The sequence below is a fragment of the Euprymna scolopes genome, chromosome 19 (assembly GCF_053919585.1).
Source record: "Euprymna scolopes isolate OS-2025 chromosome 19, ASM5391958v1, whole genome shotgun sequence".
In the NCBI taxonomy this organism is placed as follows: Eukaryota; Metazoa; Mollusca; class Cephalopoda; order Sepiida; family Sepiolidae; genus Euprymna; species Euprymna scolopes.
The window spans coordinates 152,472,920-152,492,868 of record NC_136500.1 but is presented as its reverse complement, the minus strand read 5'-3'; the positions used below and the strand labels follow the sequence as shown (position 1 = coordinate 152,492,868).

The 19,949-nt window shown below is 40.1% G+C and overlaps 3 protein-coding genes across 3 annotated transcripts; 2 read left to right on the top strand and 1 right to left on the bottom strand.

Moving 5' to 3' along the window:
- Nucleotides 1-10,966: 10,966 nt before the first annotated feature.
- LOC145240390 (uncharacterized) lies at nt 10,967-11,860 on the bottom strand. Its single transcript, XM_080103970.1, has one exon. It carries the CDS (start codon nt 11,858-11,860, stop codon nt 10,967-10,969), a length of 894 nt encoding a protein of 297 aa, XP_079960096.1.
- Nucleotides 11,861-14,107: 2,247 nt separating this feature from the next.
- LOC145240389 (uncharacterized) lies at nt 14,108-14,509 on the top strand. The gene has a single exon (XM_080103969.1). The coding sequence runs from the start codon at nt 14,108-14,110 to the stop codon at nt 14,507-14,509; it is 402 nt and encodes a 133-aa protein (XP_079960095.1).
- Nucleotides 14,510-14,582: 73 nt separating this feature from the next.
- On the top strand, nt 14,583-15,053 carry LOC145240388 (uncharacterized). The gene has a single exon (XM_080103968.1). The coding sequence runs from the start codon at nt 14,583-14,585 to the stop codon at nt 15,051-15,053; it is 471 nt and encodes a 156-aa protein (XP_079960094.1).
- The last annotated feature ends 4,896 nt before the right edge of the window (nt 15,054-19,949 follow it).

Here is a 19,949-nt window from a genome sequence, read left to right as displayed (position 1 = left end):
ATTTCTGAAAAAATTATGATGGTATAGTATATAATGGTCAATCAACACTTCCCCCTCTTTAAAGCAAGCATGATGTTGTTTCCATTGCAACCTCTAAGGCTAACCTGCGTGCTCGTTGGTTTACATCCATCTCCACTTTAGACAAATCAAATCATTCCTTCTTAAATTTTTCTGCAGACAGAAACTACACACAATGATTTGAAAATCACTTATTCCCATGTTCGTGATGTCATAATAAACCTAGCGACGTCAAAATTGAGTGATCTGAATACAATCCCTGCTATAATATTAAAAATGCTTCGTTTATTATGATTTATTATTATTATTAACTGAATCTAACCCTGTTAGCATCTTAATAATTCTTGATTCAACTATCTCCAAACCCTTCAACAAATGACTTGCTGAATTTTTTACTTTCATGGCTGCTGTAAAATTGTTTCTTTGGTATCGGTTTTCAAGAATTTTGCAAAAAGAACTGAACTTAATTATCGCCCCATTAGCCTTCCTCCTCTCTTTGCTAAAATAATTAAGTCTTAAATTAAGCAAGAACTACTTCATCACCTCATGGATCCTAACCTCCTTTCTGACAGACAATATGGATTTAGGGAAACGTTTATTACTGCAGATATCCGAACTGTAATTTTTGTATGTATGTAGCATGCACTGGATAAACAAGGGGGTTAAGGCAGTAGCCTTAGACTTATCTAAGGCCATAGACGGTCTGATATGAAGGATTTCTCTTGAAAAATTATTGTTATGATATTAATGGATGAATACTTGATATAATATAATCCTTCTTTTACAAGAGAAAAATCCAGCTTGTCTTCAATGGTCGTTACATCAAAACATGATATAAATGTGAGTGAGCTACAAGCATCAATCCTTGAACCTTTATTATTCCTTATATTCAGGAATGACTTCCCTGATAAAATTGTCTCAAAGGTAGGTATATTTACTCATGACATCATGCTCTATAACAAATTGAAGCAAAATATAGTAGGCAAAACAAAAAAAAATTCAAGAACACAGATAGGAAATAGTCAGCATCGCCCACCTCTAGAAGAGAGGGATTTCTTGTCTGTAATAACCGTGGAGAAAGAAGAAGACAAAAAAATAAAAACAGAAAGAACAAAAACTCGCTTCTTGCAGACACGTGGTTCATAACAAAGAACAATCTAATCGCCAGAACTACCTACACATAATCTGCAGGACATCCCCGACTACTTTCCAGTGTTCTACCTTTATTACGGTTGGGAATTATCTATTTGCATAATTGTGCAAGAGCAAACGTGATTCTATGATAATTGCATCGAAACAACAGATGTATCCGAGGTAAGCTCTCTATTTCCCCTTATTTCGGTTACTGCTAATTCTGCTACACTCCCCCTGATCTCATGATCACAAATGGGGTAGGGGGCAGTCGTCTTTGTTGGGTACTTCTTCGAAGAACCAGAAGTAGCACTTCCTCCTTGCCATCTTCCGCATTGCCACCGTTATTGCCACCAGTCTGTTACATAGGCGGTGTTACACAATCAGGGCAGGAGGGCAGTATCCGTCTTTGTCGGGTACTCCTTCGTAAAGGCAAAACGGATGGTTCCTCTTCCGTTTCTTCAGTATGTACATTATATGGCTCAAAATCCTTTCCATCATCGTGCATCATACTCTCTGTCCTTTCAGAAGACATCATACTGTCTGAGTCTTCCGCTTCCTCTGATGTAACAACATAATGGCGAGGGTGCAGATCTTTCATGTGGCGAGGCACACCGTCCACCAAAATCGATTGAGGGCTGATTACCTTGGTCACCTCACTCTTGCTGAACCTCATGGTACATCAATTTTGCGGTCTTTTGACCCACACATGATCTCCAACCTGGTAAGATCTGTTCTTGGGACTTGGGGGTGCAGTTGCGAGATTTGTCTCCTTTACTCAAACTTTGTATCGATAAATCCTGTTGGCAGGCGCAGTGAAGGGAGATGTGTCGTCTCTTGGTGTGATGTTATACCAATAGACAGCCTCCTGTATGGGACAGTGCATTCTAGCCACTATTCATTTCACTGTATGGTGACATCACTCCGCTATGCCATTCCCGGCTGGAGCATATGCACAACGGAATTGCAAGTGAACTCCCCACTTATGTGCAAATGCTTGGAACATATTGCTGCAGAAAGCCGTGTCATTGTCTAAAAGAATTTCATGCGGCGAGCCACGCTCGACGAACACTGATGAATCACACTTGCCGAGTCCTGCCTTGCCAATTTCCTCCAAATGGAGAAATGCGATGGACCACAGTATGTTAGAGTTAAAAAATGGAAGGTGCCATAATGCGTTATATCCATTCCAATTCTTTGCCAATTCTCGTTAACTTCCAGCTTTCGCTTTTCCCACCTGCTTGGTGCTGAGTCAATGGACTGACATTCCTCACATTTCCGTATGACCGTTTTAACAGTTGCTTTTGTCGTGGTTGGGCAACTTCTCCTGACAAAGTAGGTAATGCGTCGCACCCCCGGATGTCCACTACCTTTGTGAATAGCCATGATTTGACTCTCATACAGCTCGTCTGTGTGAATCACGTCTATCACCGGGTCAAGCCCATTTTTCCTTTTCATTGCCTCAAACAACCGCTGTGGTACTCGTGTCAATCGATCAATGATGTTTTGTGCTGATGTAACCAGCGTCACGTCCACTGTCAGTCCGTACTCTTTCACGAGCTCCTTGAGAGTGCTTAGTCGCCTCCTAATAAGCATCTAGCTTGCTGCTTTGGTGCGCACTCGTGCCTTTCCAGTCAGCGTGTCCGAGACCCAATGGTATACACAGACAGAATCTGTCTTTATGTGTAGCACCTTGCTCTGCCACTGAAGAGCCAAATTGATACCTTTCAATATGGCATCCAGTTCGGCTAAGTTGATATGTTGAGTCACCTTCAGGTCGCAGCCAACATGCATCTTCCAACACAGTTTCACGCATCTCCAAGGCTGCACCAATTGCTAGGGAGCCAGCATCGACCCATACATTCAGCTCTTTGCCGTCCACACACCAATTTCCCTGGGCCAGATCGTTCTGCTGCGCAGATTCTAAGGTTTTGAACATTATACGATGCAGTATGGCATATTTTGCTTCATCATCCCAGCCCTTTGTTACTAAACTTACTTTCCTTCTGAGTATTCCACAAGCCACACAAAGCCAACCGCACACCAGAAAGTGCCCGACAAGTCGACCACACAGGGAAAACATTGTTCGTCACGTAACAATGCTGGGAGCCTCTGGAATTGCATTTCCTCACTTCAACCGCAGTTCACTGTGTTTCATCCTGACCGACAATTCCAGCATCCATGCACCGTCCTTCAACTGCTCCGGGTTCTTACACTCCAACCCGAACTGCACTAGGTGTTCTCTTACATGGGTTGCAGGAACAAAGTCTTCATTGACAAAAATGTCACCAATGTAAGCAGATGCTGCGCGGCTTACAACTTCTTCCTGAGGTAATACTTCCCTGACAATTGCTCTCATTTTCAGGGGACCACATTCAAACTGAACCCCAGATAGGTCAGATAGTATTTTTTCCCATCGATTTCCACAGTCTGGTATGGCCACAGTGTCTCATGGATTCGGACTTGTAGGTATGCTCTCCTGAGGTCCAGTAGAGACATGTTAGCACCTTTTTGTCTCCATTCGCGCAGCTTAGCCACACAAATATCTGTGTTTGCCGTAAACGCGTCTACGAATTGATTTAGCTCCCGGTAGTCCATCACTGGGCGCTCTTTGGCTTTGTTCTGCTGTATCACAGCCATCAGGGAAATTAGGCCTTTGGAAGGTCTCAATTTATCCTCTGGATACAGCACGAGCCAACCATTATCCATCCAGATGCAGAGCTCCTGCATGTATTCTTCATGGATTTCTGCCGGCACTGGTTATTCTGACACTGAATTGTGTAGCCTTCCAGGGGGGTGGGCCTTAGATCACTTCCATGATGCGGTCCACGTTCAGTTTTGATGGTCAAAGGGGGGTTGAAATCCGGTTCATTAATAGACATGGTTGCGCATTTAATATTTTTCCTGTCACCCAACCGCAATGATCCTGTAGGCTTGACAACAACACCTCCCAGAGCTTTTATGGCGTCGATCCCTAGAAGTAAGTCAAACACCAGCAGTTTGCCACGCACCACCAACATATCAATTCTAGCAGACACACCTTTATCAGTGGACACAGAGACCGCTCCAACACCATGGGACATTCCACGAATCGTTTTGACATTCACGTTCATTTTTCTCCAAGACCAGCACCGGTCTGCATGTAAAATCGTCCTAGAGCATCCCGTATCAATAAGCACCAAACATCGTGTCCCGTCAACATGGATGCTTATCACCATGAGCGTCATGTTCACATCTTGGTGGGGAAGGAGATTGGCGCTTATGCGTCCTCCCCTTGCTCATTTCCCTAGCAGTTCCGAACCCAGTATCCACTCTCACCGCAACGGTAACACTGTGTTTCGCATTTTCGACAGTCCTTTGCAAGGTGGCCTTTAACATTGCACTTGAAACAGGTCACACTAATGGGAATATTCTAGGCCCTGTTGTTGGGTGAGCATGTGGCCACAACCACGTCCTGATTTTGTTCCCCAGTCGTCGTCAAAATTCTCATTCTCGACATTAGTTACCCCATGGTCAGGGCTTTGATGTTTGGCACCTGTTGAAGAGCAATTGAAATGGCGTCAGGGAACCCAGTGATGAAAGTCAATTTTGTGAGTCTCTCTAAGCCATCGCCTGTAAATCCGGCCAATCCAACCAACTGCCTGATTTTGTTGGCATAAACATCCACACGTTCGCCAGCCCATCTAACCATAGTTTTTTTTCTGTATGCTGCAAATGCGACATTGGTAAATGCCTCCTTTAATCGGGCCTCAATCTGGTCTACTTCCCTTGGATCGTCCTCCTCTATTTCCAATTCCATGAAGAGGGCCAGTGCATCACCTTCCAAACTCGCTACATCATCCACCTGCTGAAGTTGTGTGACAAGTCTCACTTTTTTCAGCCACACTACTTCGTCTCCCTTGCCAGAGAACGGCTTGATAATATCACTGCTTATCTGCACCTTTGTCATAGTCGAGCCGAAATAGCTTGAAGCAAAATGTAGGCAAAACAAAAACAAATTCAGGAACACAGATAGGAAATAGTCAGTATCGCCCACCTCTAGAAGAGAGGGATTTCTTGTCTGTAATAACCGTGGAGAAAGGAGAAGACAAAAAAATAAAAACAGAAAGAACAAAAACTCGCTTCTCGCAGACACGTTGGTTCATAACAAAGAACAATCTAATCGCCAGAACCACCTACACACAATCTGCAGTACGACCCCGACTCCTTTCATGTGTCCTGCCTTTATAGCGACCGGAAATTATCTATTTGCATAATCGTGCAAGAGCAGACGAAATTCTACAATAATTGCATGGGGTAAACGCTAATAAAAACTCATGGACACCATCTTGGAACTCTCTCTTCAGCTTAACCTGAAACAACAGACGTATCCGAAGTAAGTTCTCTATTTTCCCTGATACTGATATTTAAAAACGTGTCATCCTATTTAGTGTTTGTTTGTTTTATATAAAAATGGGGAAGGGTTAAATGATTTTAAAATTTCAATTTGAGATCTGTGCAGGGAAGTTGTTTTTACTCATCCATTTTATTTTTTGCTCAATTTTTTCAATAAAAAAATCCCTCATTAATTATTAACATTATTATTTAGAAAACCATTCTTGATATTGAGGAAAAGAAAGCCCTTGCTGGATTATTTGAACTTTAATCTAACAATTTAATAAACAAAACGGGATTTTGTTGTATGGACCACCAAAAAAAACCTTGTAAACAAACACAATATATCGCAAATGACTTTTAGCAGAGGCAATAAAAATTACATTTCTGACAACCAGGATAAGTTTTTAAAACTTATTTTTAAGTGTTTATGTACTTTTAAAAAAATTGGGAGAAATTGTACGTTATTACAAGAAAAAAAGCAGACATGAGATGATCATTTTGGAGTCTAGATAATCGCTCATAAACGAAAGTTAAATAAAATACTCACAGAAACATATATATATATATATCTTATTGGCACTTTTTGTTAAGTTTTGTTATGCCCAACTATATTTTTACGGTGTCATTTTGTCATTGTTAAATTGTTAGGTCAAAGTACGCAATAGTTAACATCTTTTGGGTTCTACCTCCCCCCCCCAAAAAAAAACGTAATGTAATGTATTAATGTAATAAAAAACGATATGGTAGCCCCATCTACCTTTATTCGCCGCCAAAAAATTAGAAACTGCAAACGATTACATGGCTCGTTGACCAGTAACTGGCCATGAAGTGAGGGCTCATTTATGTTAAACTTATATAAGAAAATGATCTCCCAACCTAAAATCTTAAATGGGTTTTTATTTTTAATTCCTTCTCTCCGGATGTTTTAAAGCTGTTTAAAAGTAGTATCACAAAATATAAATTTTTATTTTTAAGGGGTAAACTACCAATATTCTTTCTACATTAAGTTTCTGCTAATTTGTGATGGCCAATAAACATGTGCTCATTTTATTATATATTTTTTTAAATTAAGTGATTCCCATTCAAATATCAAACGAAATTCTCTAGCAATATAATAAAGTATACCAATATACTTTCTACATTTCTGCAAATTGATGATGACCAATAAATGTACGCCCATTTTATTATATATTTTTTTTAATTAAGTAATTCCCATTCAAATATCAAACAAAATTCTCTAGCAATATAATAATTAAGTTTAAACAAAGAAACAAAAAAAATGTTAAAACAATTAAATATTGAAAAAACAGTTGTCTAACAATTTGACCAACTTTGAATTAAATTATTCTGTTTATGATAAGCATTATTATTTTCTAATAAATCACTTTTTTTTTTCTAAATTAGCATATTTTTAACAAAAAACTAAATGTCAGATTGAATATATTTTAGGGGGAGGTTTGTCATTCGTTCACGTGCGTTATAAAGCATAAACAATATTTTTTATTTATTGGATTGCAATAAAATAAACTTAATTGAATATTTAAGATTATTTTTTTAAATTATTGAATGATAATTTTTAAATGAAAAGCAAAAGAAACTTACCTTTCATTGCAGGATTGTAATACGAATAAAAAAAATCGGGATAAATTCGATTTCTCTTTTGTGTTCAAAACAGCTTGAAAGGATTTCTTTAGTAAATTGATACAAATGTTGTCTGTGTGTCCAATTCATTTAGAAATAAAATCTATGAAAATATTAAAGAATCAAATTTAAAAGATGAAAACCACGATTTAAATGTGTACTTATTTAAAGAGAAATCAACTGCTAAAGAACAAAGAACTTAAGGTCAGCGTAATAACACGGTGAAATCATTATTTCGTTCCATGTGTAAAAATGTCTGCCCATTATCGTGTGCCGAAAAGTTTTTCTATTACGTTTACAATATATTTGTCAGTGTTTGGAATTCTTGAGTCAATTGTGTGTCAAATTATTAATACGTAAAATATATGAAGATAAAAAAAAATCAGGTTTATATTTAAAAACTGAACATTTTATTATTTTTACAATTAATCGAACTAATGTTAACATCAAGGATAAGAACACTATAATGTTACAATTAAAGGGACATAATTTTCCAAAGAGTTACCTGCCCCTAAAACGATATTATGTTCTGTTTTTATCGCAGGCATTTACATTTCAAATAGTAGACCAAATAATTCAAATAATTTTTACAGAAAAAATTGCGAAATTGCATATTTTATGTAAACAACTCAAATAAGAAGAAGGAATTGTACACACGACGTAGTCAGTCAAATAACAAGAATAGTTTTGAACGATGAAAGTAATTTTAAATCTTTTCAGATAAGGCTTCATGGTATATTAATTTATTTTTATTCCGGACTATTATTCTCATCTTCATTAGTTGTTGTTTTCATCCTTATTGGTTGTAAAAAAAAAAAAAAGGAACAACCAATAAAGATGAAAACAACAACTAATAAAGATGAGAATAATAGTCCGAAATAAGAATAAATTAATATATGAAATGATAAAAGAAGAATGAATAAGAATGCCTTTCGTAAAGGTTTTAGCAGCTTAAAATATATACACGTGTTTGGCAAAATCAATATGGCGGAATCCTTGGTTCCGGCCAAGGGGAATAACTATGATTCATTTCCTGAAGAGTTACAGTAATTTATTATAACATTTTCCCCTTCAACAATAATTAAGTATGGAATTACAGAAGTTAAATTTAGTCTGTTCAGTACTAGGTTAAAAAGTCCTTATATTTACTTGGAAATCGCCGCATTCTGGACGATCTCCGCACTGACTCACAGGGATTTTTGTTCTCAGCATCCACATCGTGGCTAGTATGGATATGTTCAGGATCAGGTAAGGGATTCTTCTCCTCCACGTCGATATTGTTTTCGTAAGGTGGCGGTTCTTTACGAGCTTCAGGGCTTGCAGTATTGTTTTCATCGTGTTCGTCTTCTTGGTTTGAGGAGTTAGGGGCCAGGTCTCGCACATTGACAGTAGTTTCCGCACCAGAGGGTAGTCGTACATGAGCATAGTAGGGATTGATGTCTAATAAGGTAGCAGGGGTTACTGGAGGGTCGAGCTTACTAGACTTAGTATGGTTTCTGACATATACTGGGCCTGTTTTCGCCCAAGATCTACGACTATATTTGAACATTCTCTCATGAGGAGTCGTATTGGTGGCAGTGCATAGTAACGACCTGATTGAATGGAGAGCGTTTGGTAGTATATCTTCTCAATGAGGCAGTTTCATGTTGCTAGAGTGTAAGGTCGTTTGGATGGCCTTCCATAAAGTTCCATTGAGCTTCTCAACTTGCCCGTTACCCTCAGGGTGATACCTACTTGTTTTAGAGGTGGCGATACCTTTGCCACGTAAGTAATCTTTGATTTCTCCTGCAAGGAAGTCGGCAGCCCAGTCAGTGTGTATCATATCAGGCATGCCAAAAATAGCAAATAGTTGGTTTAGGCAATGGATCACGGTTTTTCTAGTCATATCCTTACAGGGGAAGGCAAAGGGAAAGCGAGTATATTCATCAATTATGGTGAGTAAGTATTTGTTACCACGTACAGAAGTAGGTAAAGGGCCTTTAAAGTCGATGTTTAGTCGCTGGAAAGGTAGTATAGCCTGTATGAGTGTTCCTTTGTTACAACTGGCAAATTTAGGTTTCAAATACTGACAGGAGGGGCACGAATCTGTTATGTTTTTAATTTGTTCTAAAGAGAAAGGAAGGTTTCTTGTCCGGATGAAGTGGCTGAGTCGCGTGACTCCAGGATGGCATAGTGTAGCATGCAAGTCACGGAGTTCTTGCAAAGTGTGCATTAATGCAGAGATGCGAGAAAACGTATCAGCAGCTGTATTTTCCGTTCCTGGGCGGTAAGTAATGCTGAATTTGAATTGTGATAGTTCGATCCGCCAACGACATATCTTATCATTTTTAATTTTTGATTTTCTCTTATTATCGAACATAAAACTGACGCTCTTTTGATCTGTAATAACTTTGAAATGTCTCCCGAGTAAGAAGTGTCGCCACTTTCGAAGAGCTTCGACAATCGCAGCAGCTTCCTTTTCGACCGCATGATGTCTAATCTCGTTCGGGCTTAGTGTCCAAGAAAAGAATGCAACGGGTCTACCTTGTTGGTTCAGCGTAGCAGCAATGCAGTATTTACTGGCTTCAGTTTCCCCTACAAATTCTTTGTCCGGGTCAACAGTTATAAGGGTGGCATTACTTAAGTCGGTCTTCAGCATCTGAAAAGAATTTAGAATAGACGGGGGTAGTGGAAACTCCCTGTTATGGTTCAGCGGCAGTATCTTATCAGAAAAATTTCGAATGAATTTACTATAGTAAGAGAACATACCAATTATTCGTTTTTGCGACTGTAAATTTAGAGGCGGTGGCATTTCAAGGAGTGGTTTTAGCCTCAGGTAATCAGGAGTAATTTGGTTGTTCTGGATTGTGTACCCAAGAAGTGTGATAGAAGTAGTAGAAATGATGTTCTTACTTTGGTTGAGTGTGATGTTGCATTTTTTTGCTACATTATAAAACCTTTGAAGGTTGTAATCATGTTCTTGTTGGTCCTTTTCCACATATCGTGACATTGTCTACATACACAAAAGTATCTGTTAATTTTTCTCTTTCTACAATGCCATCGATGCATCTTTGAAAGGCACTCACTCCGTTAGTGACTCCAAAAGGGATACGAGTAAATTGGTAAAGTTTTCCATTTACTTCGAATGCTGTGTATTTCCGATCGGCGTGACTAATTGGGATTTGATGGTAAGCAGACTTCAGGTCAAGTGTTGTAAAAACGTTGTATGGAGCTATGTCATCAATCATTTTAGTAATGTTAGGCATGGGATAGGCATCTAGTTCTGTAAATCTATTTATGGTGTCGCTGTAGTCGACCACCATTCTTTTTTTTTTGATTCTCGTTAGAGGTCACTAAAACTTGGGCTCGCCAAGGAGATATAGAGGGCTCTATTATGCCTTCCCTCAGCATTCTGGCAGTTTCCTCTTTAATAAAAATGTTGTCAGTGAATGAGTGACGACGAGATTTGGTGGCAATAAGGGTCGTCCGAGTAGAAAGATGAGAGAAGAGGGGAGGAGGAGAAATTTTGATACATGGAAAACTGTTACTCTTACCCATCGCTCCAATAACAAGTTCTTCCCTGGGACCGTCGAATTTCAACGTCACAGTTTTATATTGCTTTAGAAGGTCTTTTCCGACAATCATATCAGTGAACAGGTCCTTAATTACTTCCACCGTCATGGCGTGGTGGTTTTTACCGTTTAGAGAGATGTCAACAACAGTTTCGCCGATGATTTTTGCATGATGATTCGGGTCCGCCAATGCTACGGTTTTCAGTTTGGGAATAACAAAAAGTTTCAGCTTTCTTGCTGTATTTTTGCTAATGAACGTTCCCACGCTGTAGGAGTCTACCATAGCATTCACTACCTGCCCATTTATTTCGCATTTGGTGTAGGTGATGTCTTTGGCACCCGTTCCTAGTCAGGAGAGATTGGGTGAGGGGGTCTGGGTCGTACAACACAGCAGCAGGAGAGGAGGATGATCTACATACCTTAGCCCAATGGCCATTTTTTTTACATTTTCTACACTCTGCATTACGCGCAGGACACATCGCCCGTGCATGCCGTGTGTTCCCACAGAAGAAACAAATTCCTTTTTGTAATGTATTTCCTTTTACAGCGGCTAAGGGAGTTTCTTCTGGTTGAACTACGGTAGCTGTTACGCTCGGGTGGTAATCGAAGCTGGCCGTATGCTTCTCCGCTTGTTCTAGGGACCTAGCCACTGTAAATGTCTCTTGTAGCGTCGAGAAAGGTTTTTCAAGTAGGCGCTGACGGATAGACGAAGACGAGATGCCGCTAATGAACGCGTCCCGTATACATTGTTTTTTGTTTTCCTCGGCACTTACCGCTTGAAATTCACAAGATTTAGCGAATACTTTCAATTGTTGCATGAACTCGTCGATGGTTTGTATCGGTTTCTGTTTACTTGTCAGGAGTTGATGTCTGTTAAATACAATGTTTGTTGGTTTCATATAAATAGCGTCTCGCGTTTCTATGGTGCCGTTGTAATCCGTGGCGTCGCTTATAATTTCGAAAATTGTCGCCAAGACAGAATTGATCAAAGTGAAAAGATTTTGCGCATTGTTTTCGATTTGGTCATTATTTAACGTGCGTAGATAGTATTCGAATGTTAACTTCCAATGTTTGTATATTTTTTCCGAATTCGGAGCAGTTGGTTCTGTGTTAAATCTGTCTGGCCGCAGTAATTTGTCCATTTTTTTATTTTTTTATTTTAAGCTGATAAAATTGAAATGATAAAAGAAGAATGAATAAGAATGCCTTTCGTAAAGGTTTTATCAGCTTAAAATTTATACACGTGTTTGGCAAAATCAATATGGCGGAATCCTTAGTTCCGGCCAAGGGGAATAACTATGATTCATTTCCTGAAGAGTTACAGTAATTTATTATAACAATATATATAATGCTCATATCAAAAATGAATTCCAATTAAGGAATAATATATATATATACAAATCGGTACGGACCCGACTATGGAAAATCAGATAATAAATAAACGTGGATTTATAAGATCAAAGAATCCAACCTTGATCGCCCTTCGGGGCCCGTGGCACAGTTGATAGAGACGTAGAATCTCTACGGTTCCAGATGGACATTGTCTTTGTAATGATATCGCCTTTCGTTTCAGCTATTTTTATATGGACCCTTTCATCTCGGTTTCCTGATCCAACTTTTGTATGCACTCACGCGTGCGCATAGCAATTGATCAATAAAGTGGGCGCCATTATTCAGTCCCTTTCTTACAACCAAGCACACGTGTTCCTGTCTTATTATTACACATACATGCTTAACACGGCATCACATGGTGGCAAGCGGTATTATTAAACAACACACAATCTTATAACGTCACAGACAGTAAAAAAAAAAAAAAAAACGATTATTCTTAATTTCTCGCACGCTGAACGATTTTTTTTTTTTTCTAATTTCTAACCTCCCACGCTACACAAATTGTCTGTACCTTTTTTTCATCACACTTTCTTATCATCATGGCCACAATTTCATTATAAGTCCCTAGTTTTGATTGGGGCTCGACATGTATCGACGAATCATTCAAACTATTCCGACAACGAATGGAACTTTAATTCACCGTCAAAGCGACAAAACATGAGGATAAAGTCCCTCTAATACTTCTCGCGACCGGCAAAGAAGGTTTACGCCGGTATAATAGTTGGTCGATGTCGGATGACGATCGCAAGGATCCATAAATAATATTTGCTGCATTTTTGGAGCAGCTAGAACCGGCAAAAAATCACCGCGTTTGTAGACTGGAACTTGGAAAATACCAGCACCACCTGGTCTATATGCAGCCCTGAAATAGCGCCGCACTCCCCACTTATCCAACACATTCTCCATGGCAGCTGAGCGAAAGGCAGTTCCATTGTCCATTAGCACTTCCGTCACTGGACCCCTCTCCAAAAACACCTCTTCCAAGACCTTTGCAATTTCACCTGCATTTTCCGCTTTGATTTCCCTCCAAATGGCTACTCTTCCTGGTCCACAGTCGACCATTGACAGATACGGCCTCTGTCGATAGTGCGTTACGTCTATTGCCAACCTGCTCCAGTTCTCTGCCACCTGAACCTCACCAGCTTCGTGTCTACTCGGCGCAGGGTCGATTGATTGACATTGGCTGCATCTCTCAACCACTGTCCTAACGGCCTCCTTTGTGATTCTGGGGTCCACCTTCCTGGCCAAGAACAAGGTTCTATCCACTCCAAAATGGTGCATGTCATGCAAATCCTTCAGAGTGTCTTCATTCAAACAACATATTGCAACAGCCGCCTCATTCGGCGCCTTTAGCCAGGTCTTCCGCACCGTTGTCATCACATCTGCTCTGTTCTTCGCTGAAGGAACGATAGTGACCCTAAGTTGAAGATCAAATTCTCTAATCAGCTCCCTTAACATCATCAATCGACGCTTTACTAGCATCTCGGCAGCACCTTTCGTCTTCACCCTCCTTTCTCTTGTAGCTTCGGGCTGGATCCAAGAGAACACAGTGGCTGAGTCGGTCCCCACCTCAACATTCTGTAGCCCCCATTTCAAGGCTAAGTTGATGCCCTTCATAACCGCATCCAGTTCCGCCACATCTACGTGAGCCACGTTGTCCTTCTTCTGCAACCAAGCAGCATCTTTTGCAGTAACACCACCTATCTCCAAGGTGACCCCCACTGCTATACAGCTTTCATCACACCATACAGATCAAAGTTGATGAAGAAAGATCAAAACTCCTTACCTTCAACTCATCCTGTGGTCGCTACAGATTTAAACGTCTCCCATATGGAATATACAGTGACAGTGAAATATGCCACGCAAAAATAGCAGGCATCATCGAAAACATCGAAGGATGCAGAAATTCACAAGACGACATCATCATTTGGGCAGACACTCAAGAACGTCTGCAAAACAGAACGATTGAAATCCTGAACGCCATAAGGAAATCCGGCATGAAATTAAGTCAATCCAAATGCCAGTTTAACATTACTGAATTGGCATTTCTAGGCCACATCATATCCAGCCGTGGAGTTGAACTGGATGTAAACAAATGCAGAGCCGTCAGAAACATGCCAGATCCAACAAATAAAACCAAACTTCAGCGCTTCCTAGGGATTATCAATTACCTAGGAAAATTCATCCCCAACTTATCAAATGAAACTGCACCTCTTCGCCTCTTGTTGGAAAAAGACAACATGTGGTCTTTCGAGAAACCACAAAAAGAAGCCCTCCAACGACTAAAAGATTTGGTCACGCAGAGTCCAACATTAAAATACTTTGACCCAGCACTTCCAATCAGGGTCTCTTCAGACGCATCAACTTGGAGCCATGTTGGAACAAAATCACAACAATAATTGGGCTCCAGTGGCATTTGCTAGCCGATCTCTCACATCTGCGGAAAAAAATTATTGTCCCCTTGAACTGGAAATGCTGTCCATAGTATTTGCCTGTGAACGTTTTCACAAATTCTTATATAGACAACGCTTTTTAATTAATAACGATCATAAGCCTCTCAAAACTATTGTCAGAAAGCAAATTGCTAAAACTCCACCCAGAGTACAACGCTTCTTATTACGCTTACAGAAATATGACTTTGAAATTGAATATACTAAAGGAAAATTAATGTATGTTGTGGACACACTCAGCCGTGCAGCACAGAAATGCAATACACCAGAAATCCTGGACAAAGAAATGAATCTATTTGTCCACTCCATAATGTCCTCAATGCCTATCAGTGACAGACGTCGACAACAGCTGTCAACTGAGACAGCTAAACATGAAACATTGCAACAGCTACAACAGCAAATCATGGAAGGATGGCCAGATCATCGACACAACCTAAACAGTTGCCTCCACCCATATTTCAACTTCAGGCATGAACTCACTTCCCAGGAGTGACTTCTATTAAAAGGCCAACAAATTATTGTCACGACTAATATGCGAGCAGAAATGTGCAAGATTTTGCATTAGGCACACTTGGGAATTGAAAAAACTAAATCCAATGCCAGACAGGCTCTGTTCTGGCCAAATATGAACAAGGAAATAGAAGACATGATAAAAAACTGTGATTCATGTCAACAGTACAGCAACCGACAAAGTTCAGAGCCAGAGATACCACATGATATTCCTGACAAACCCTGGGATAAAGTGGGCACAGACCTCTTCAGACTGCGTGGGAAAGATTACGTCATGGTAGTGGATTACCACTCAAAATTTTTCGAATTTAGCCATCTCACTGACACAAGGACCTCAACAGTAATAACTCGAACAAAACGCATCTTCTCCAAGCATGGAATACCTAAACTGGTAATCTCCGACAATGTTCCTCAATTCACATCGCATGAATACAAAAAATTTGCCACTAAATGGAACTTCTCTCATGTAACAAGCAGCCCAGAATACCCACAATCCAATGGTTTAGTGGAGAGAACGATTCAAACAGTGAAGAAAACATTGCGCAAATGTTTCCAAACTGGGGATGATCCATATCTGGCTCTACTAACTTTGCGCATAACACCAGGTAAAAACAACTCTTCTTCACCAGCGGCAAAACTAATGAATTGCCAAATCAGAACATTCCTATCAGTCATGAGAAACCATGGTCATGAACCATGCATATTGCCCTCTAATGAGAGACAAAAGGCGAAACCGGACAACAGCAAACAGCAAAATCTCACCCCACTAAAGATAGGGGATCATGTCCGAGTGCACAATGGTAGAACTTGGTCCCGGAAAGGCAAGGTCATAAAACATTGCCACCAACCAAGGTCTTATTTGGTATTAATAGAAAATGGCATAACCATACGCCGAAACCGCAAACATCTACTGCTAATATCTCGGTCAAAGATACCAGCAACACTACCTTATCCTGACACAATATTCAACTCACCCGAGCAGGATCATCGACCAAGAACAGATGCAGCAAACCCAGCAACCCCAGAAGCAGGTCGTCGATCAAGATCAGGACGACTAATACATCAACCCAGATGGATGCAGGACCACACAAGTTAGAACCCAGCTTTCATCATCAAAGAACTGGGAAGGGGGGATGTTATATATATATATATATATATATATATATATATATATATATATATATATATATATATATATATATATATAACAAGGACATTTACTGCATGATTGTTTGAAGGACTTCCGTTTACTGCGGGCTGGAAGAGGCACTTCCTGTAATGGCGTCTTGACGAAATAAACATGCTTGCTTTCTCAGATTTCTATCTCTTCGTGTCATCTCTTTCTCCAGTCATCCTGGTTTCTACTTATGTGCCTCTATCAACTAAGCACCTCTTCTTATGATAAGAGGCTTCATTTTATCTTACTCTAGCTTGTAATTTTAATATTAAGACACATTTACAACCATGTGTTCGAACAACATAACATCATCATTCTGACAGGTTAAAGGATTTACATGGTATAAGTCGTCCTTTCCAGGCCTTATCTCGTCATATGAGAGGGAATAGCTAATACTCAATAGCTGACGAGTCGCTATAGGATCTTTTCGACCATTTTTTTAACGTATCTTTTCGACCATTTTTTTTTTTTTTTTTTTTTTGCAGTTCAGAGTGGCCCCATCAACTCTTGGGTAAGTTAGCTGTTTCAGCACGTGTGCACTACTAGGACAGAATCATATGCAGACAAATGTAATTTCAAGACCGAATCGAAAATAGATGTGTTTTTTAATGCCCGTTTTTTTTTTTTTTGTTGTTTTTTTTTTTTGTTTCAAAAGATTTTGCAGCTAGCAAATACAGAAATAAGTATACTCGGGATACATTTATTGCTGGATTACAATCATCCATGATCAGACGGCGACTGTTGGAGAATAAGACGTTTACCTTAGACATGGCTGTTGATCAAACTAGCAATGTCAAACCGTCCTCTTGTCGATACAACGCATGAACGTCTTTTTTTTCTTTCATCAACTTGCAATAAATCCTCATGTTTTCGATATTATCTTCCACCATCCATTCTTGGTCTAAGATGTCCAACAAAAAAAAAAGAAGAAAAAACTCCACTCGACCCCTGCTTTAAAATCTGTCCCATTTAACAGTTACCAATTGTGTGCATATGCAAATTAATGGCATACGTTCACCAATGAGCGACCTACAAAATTATGCTTGTCTTTTCTACTTTTCTACATTTTCTGCTGGCATTTTACAGACTAAGCAAACACTTTTACAAACCAAGCAAACACGAGGTCGTTTGCGAGAGTGATGATTTCTCTTACACCCACTCCTTATATCACTATTACATAAATAGTAGGGAGATGGTGATCACCTTTGACGTGTACTTCTAGGTAGAATTGGAGGTGTCATTTCCTCGTTTCCATCTTCCTCATCATTATAGTCATCGCCGGCACATTCCACAATTTCCTCTTCTGATTCTGTAGACAGCATTTCTGAGCTCATTCGAAGGGGCAGTATGGGATCAGAATCATCCTCGAATCGTATGTTTTCTTCCTGATCGTCCTCCGAGGTAGAGGAAGCACAATAGGGGCAGACAACTTTCACATGACACCATTGACTAACATAGTCTGAGGATTTATTATTTTTTCTATACGTCCACTGCCAAACCTTGTTGTGCACCGAGCATTTGGTGGTTTTACCCAAGCATAATCTTCTACTATATACGGTGTGTTGATAACTTTAATCACTGATGGTATAACATGTATCCCTTTTATAAGCTGTTTGTTGCGGTGAATCCCATTGGCTGGCACAGTTGATGGTGTTGCACGATCCTTGGGTGTCACATTATACCAGTACACATCTTCTGGAATCGAACATTGCATTCTGGCTGCAATTCTTTTGATGGCACGGTAACAACGCTCTGCTATGCCATTAACTTCAGGAAAATATGTACATCGGTAATGCATTCTAACTTCTATTGGGTTGTGAATTTCTGAAATTCTTGACATCGAAATGTAGGGGCATTATCAGTCAAGATTTCAAGCAGGGGATTGTCATGCTGCGTTGTGCATATATGTGTAATAATGAGACCTGGAACACGTGTGTGGTTGGTAATAAAGGAACTGAATTAATGGCGTCCTGTTTTATTAAATAGATTGTTATACGCATGCGTGAGTGCATACAAAAGTTAGATCAAGAAACCGGGACGAAAGAGTCTATATATAAGTTAATGAAACGAAAGAGTAGCGATATCATTACATCTCCCTTTCTCTGAAAACAAAGATGACTTAGGCATGAAAACAAAACAAAGCAAATGGAAAAGCTAGTTCAGGATAGACTGCCTGAACAGCTGCAGTGAAGCAGGGGATTATTCTGCCCCATGAGATGCTTGCTGGGAGGTTATGAGTGTGTGCTCATCAATAAGTTCATTTTTGATGGTGGTTGTACCACCCAACCACTACAGGTTCATTTTTGAGTGTCATTTGGCATGTTTGGGGCTACACACACAAGTGGATCCACAGACGTCGCACATTTTTGTGGAGCTGTGTTGGGGAGGTCTTGTGACATTTGTGGGTTAGGCGTCACTGGAATACTTCTTAAGTGTTGTTGGTTTCTTCGCAGCACATGCCCATTGACATTCTCCAGGAGATAGGAGCGGTGACCATCTACCTGGAATACTACAGTCGCTGGGTCCCAACTTCCAGACACAGGATTCTGTACCCTTACCCGTTGACCATGGTATAGAGGTGGTAGATCTTCCTTAAGTGCATGTCGGTCAAAATACCTCTTTTTGTTCTGCTGGTGTTGTTGGAATGCGCTGTATATCTGATCCTGATCATGGTTGTCATTTCTGATTTTGGTGATCAGTGGAGATTGGATTCGTCTACCCATGAGTAGTTGTGCAGGGCTTGGTATGACACTTGAAATTGGGGTGCAGCGCCAGTGCAGCAGTGCAAACTCAGGAGTTGTTCCTGACTATTTGGCTTTCTTGAGAATGGTCTTGACAGTCCTTATTTGACATTCTATGAAGCCATTCCCTTGTGGTCTCCGAGGTGATGTGGTCTCATGATGAAAACCCCATTCTTTGGCGAATTTGCAGTAGAGATGACTTGAAAAGTGTGGTCTGTTATTGCTGACTATCTTTGATGGTATGCCAAACTTTGAGATGATTTGGCATGTGATTTCACTATGACACTGCTCGGTGAGTGATCAGCAAGGCGTTTGACTATAGGATACTTTAAGTAATAGTCAACTATGATACACCATTGACTTCCATGGAGATCAAACAGGTCTGTGCCAACTACGTCCCATGGTTTTGTTGGGATGTCATGTTGCATAAGTGGCTCTTGCATTTGGGAGGGCTGATGCTGGTGACAGATACTGCATGACTTTGTGAACTGTTCAAAATCTTTGTTTATGTTTACCCAATAACAGTGTCCTTTTCAAGGAACTTTGTTTTTTCCTGTCCTAAATGAGCAGCAAGAAGGTGTTCTAATATATGTTTTTGAAGTGTGTGTGGGATGACAATTTGTTGTCCTTTGAAGATAAGACAATTATCAATTGAGAGCCGATCTCTTAGACCCCAGAACCCTCTGATGCCAGTGGGCAGCTGCTTGATTGTCTCTGGCCATCCTGTTATGATGGTCTCTCTCAGCTGGTTAAGCAGAGGATCCGCTGTTGTACACTGTCTCAGCTGTTCGATGCAATCAATGGAAAAACGAACTGTATCAACCCAGACATCAAGCTTGATAGAGTCTGCATTAAAGGTGGTTCGCACAGGGCATTAGGTGTCCTTATCGGTGGGTCTATGTGGCATGGTACATTGGGGTTGACAACAAGCTTGTGAGTGCTCCGAAATTCACCAATACAG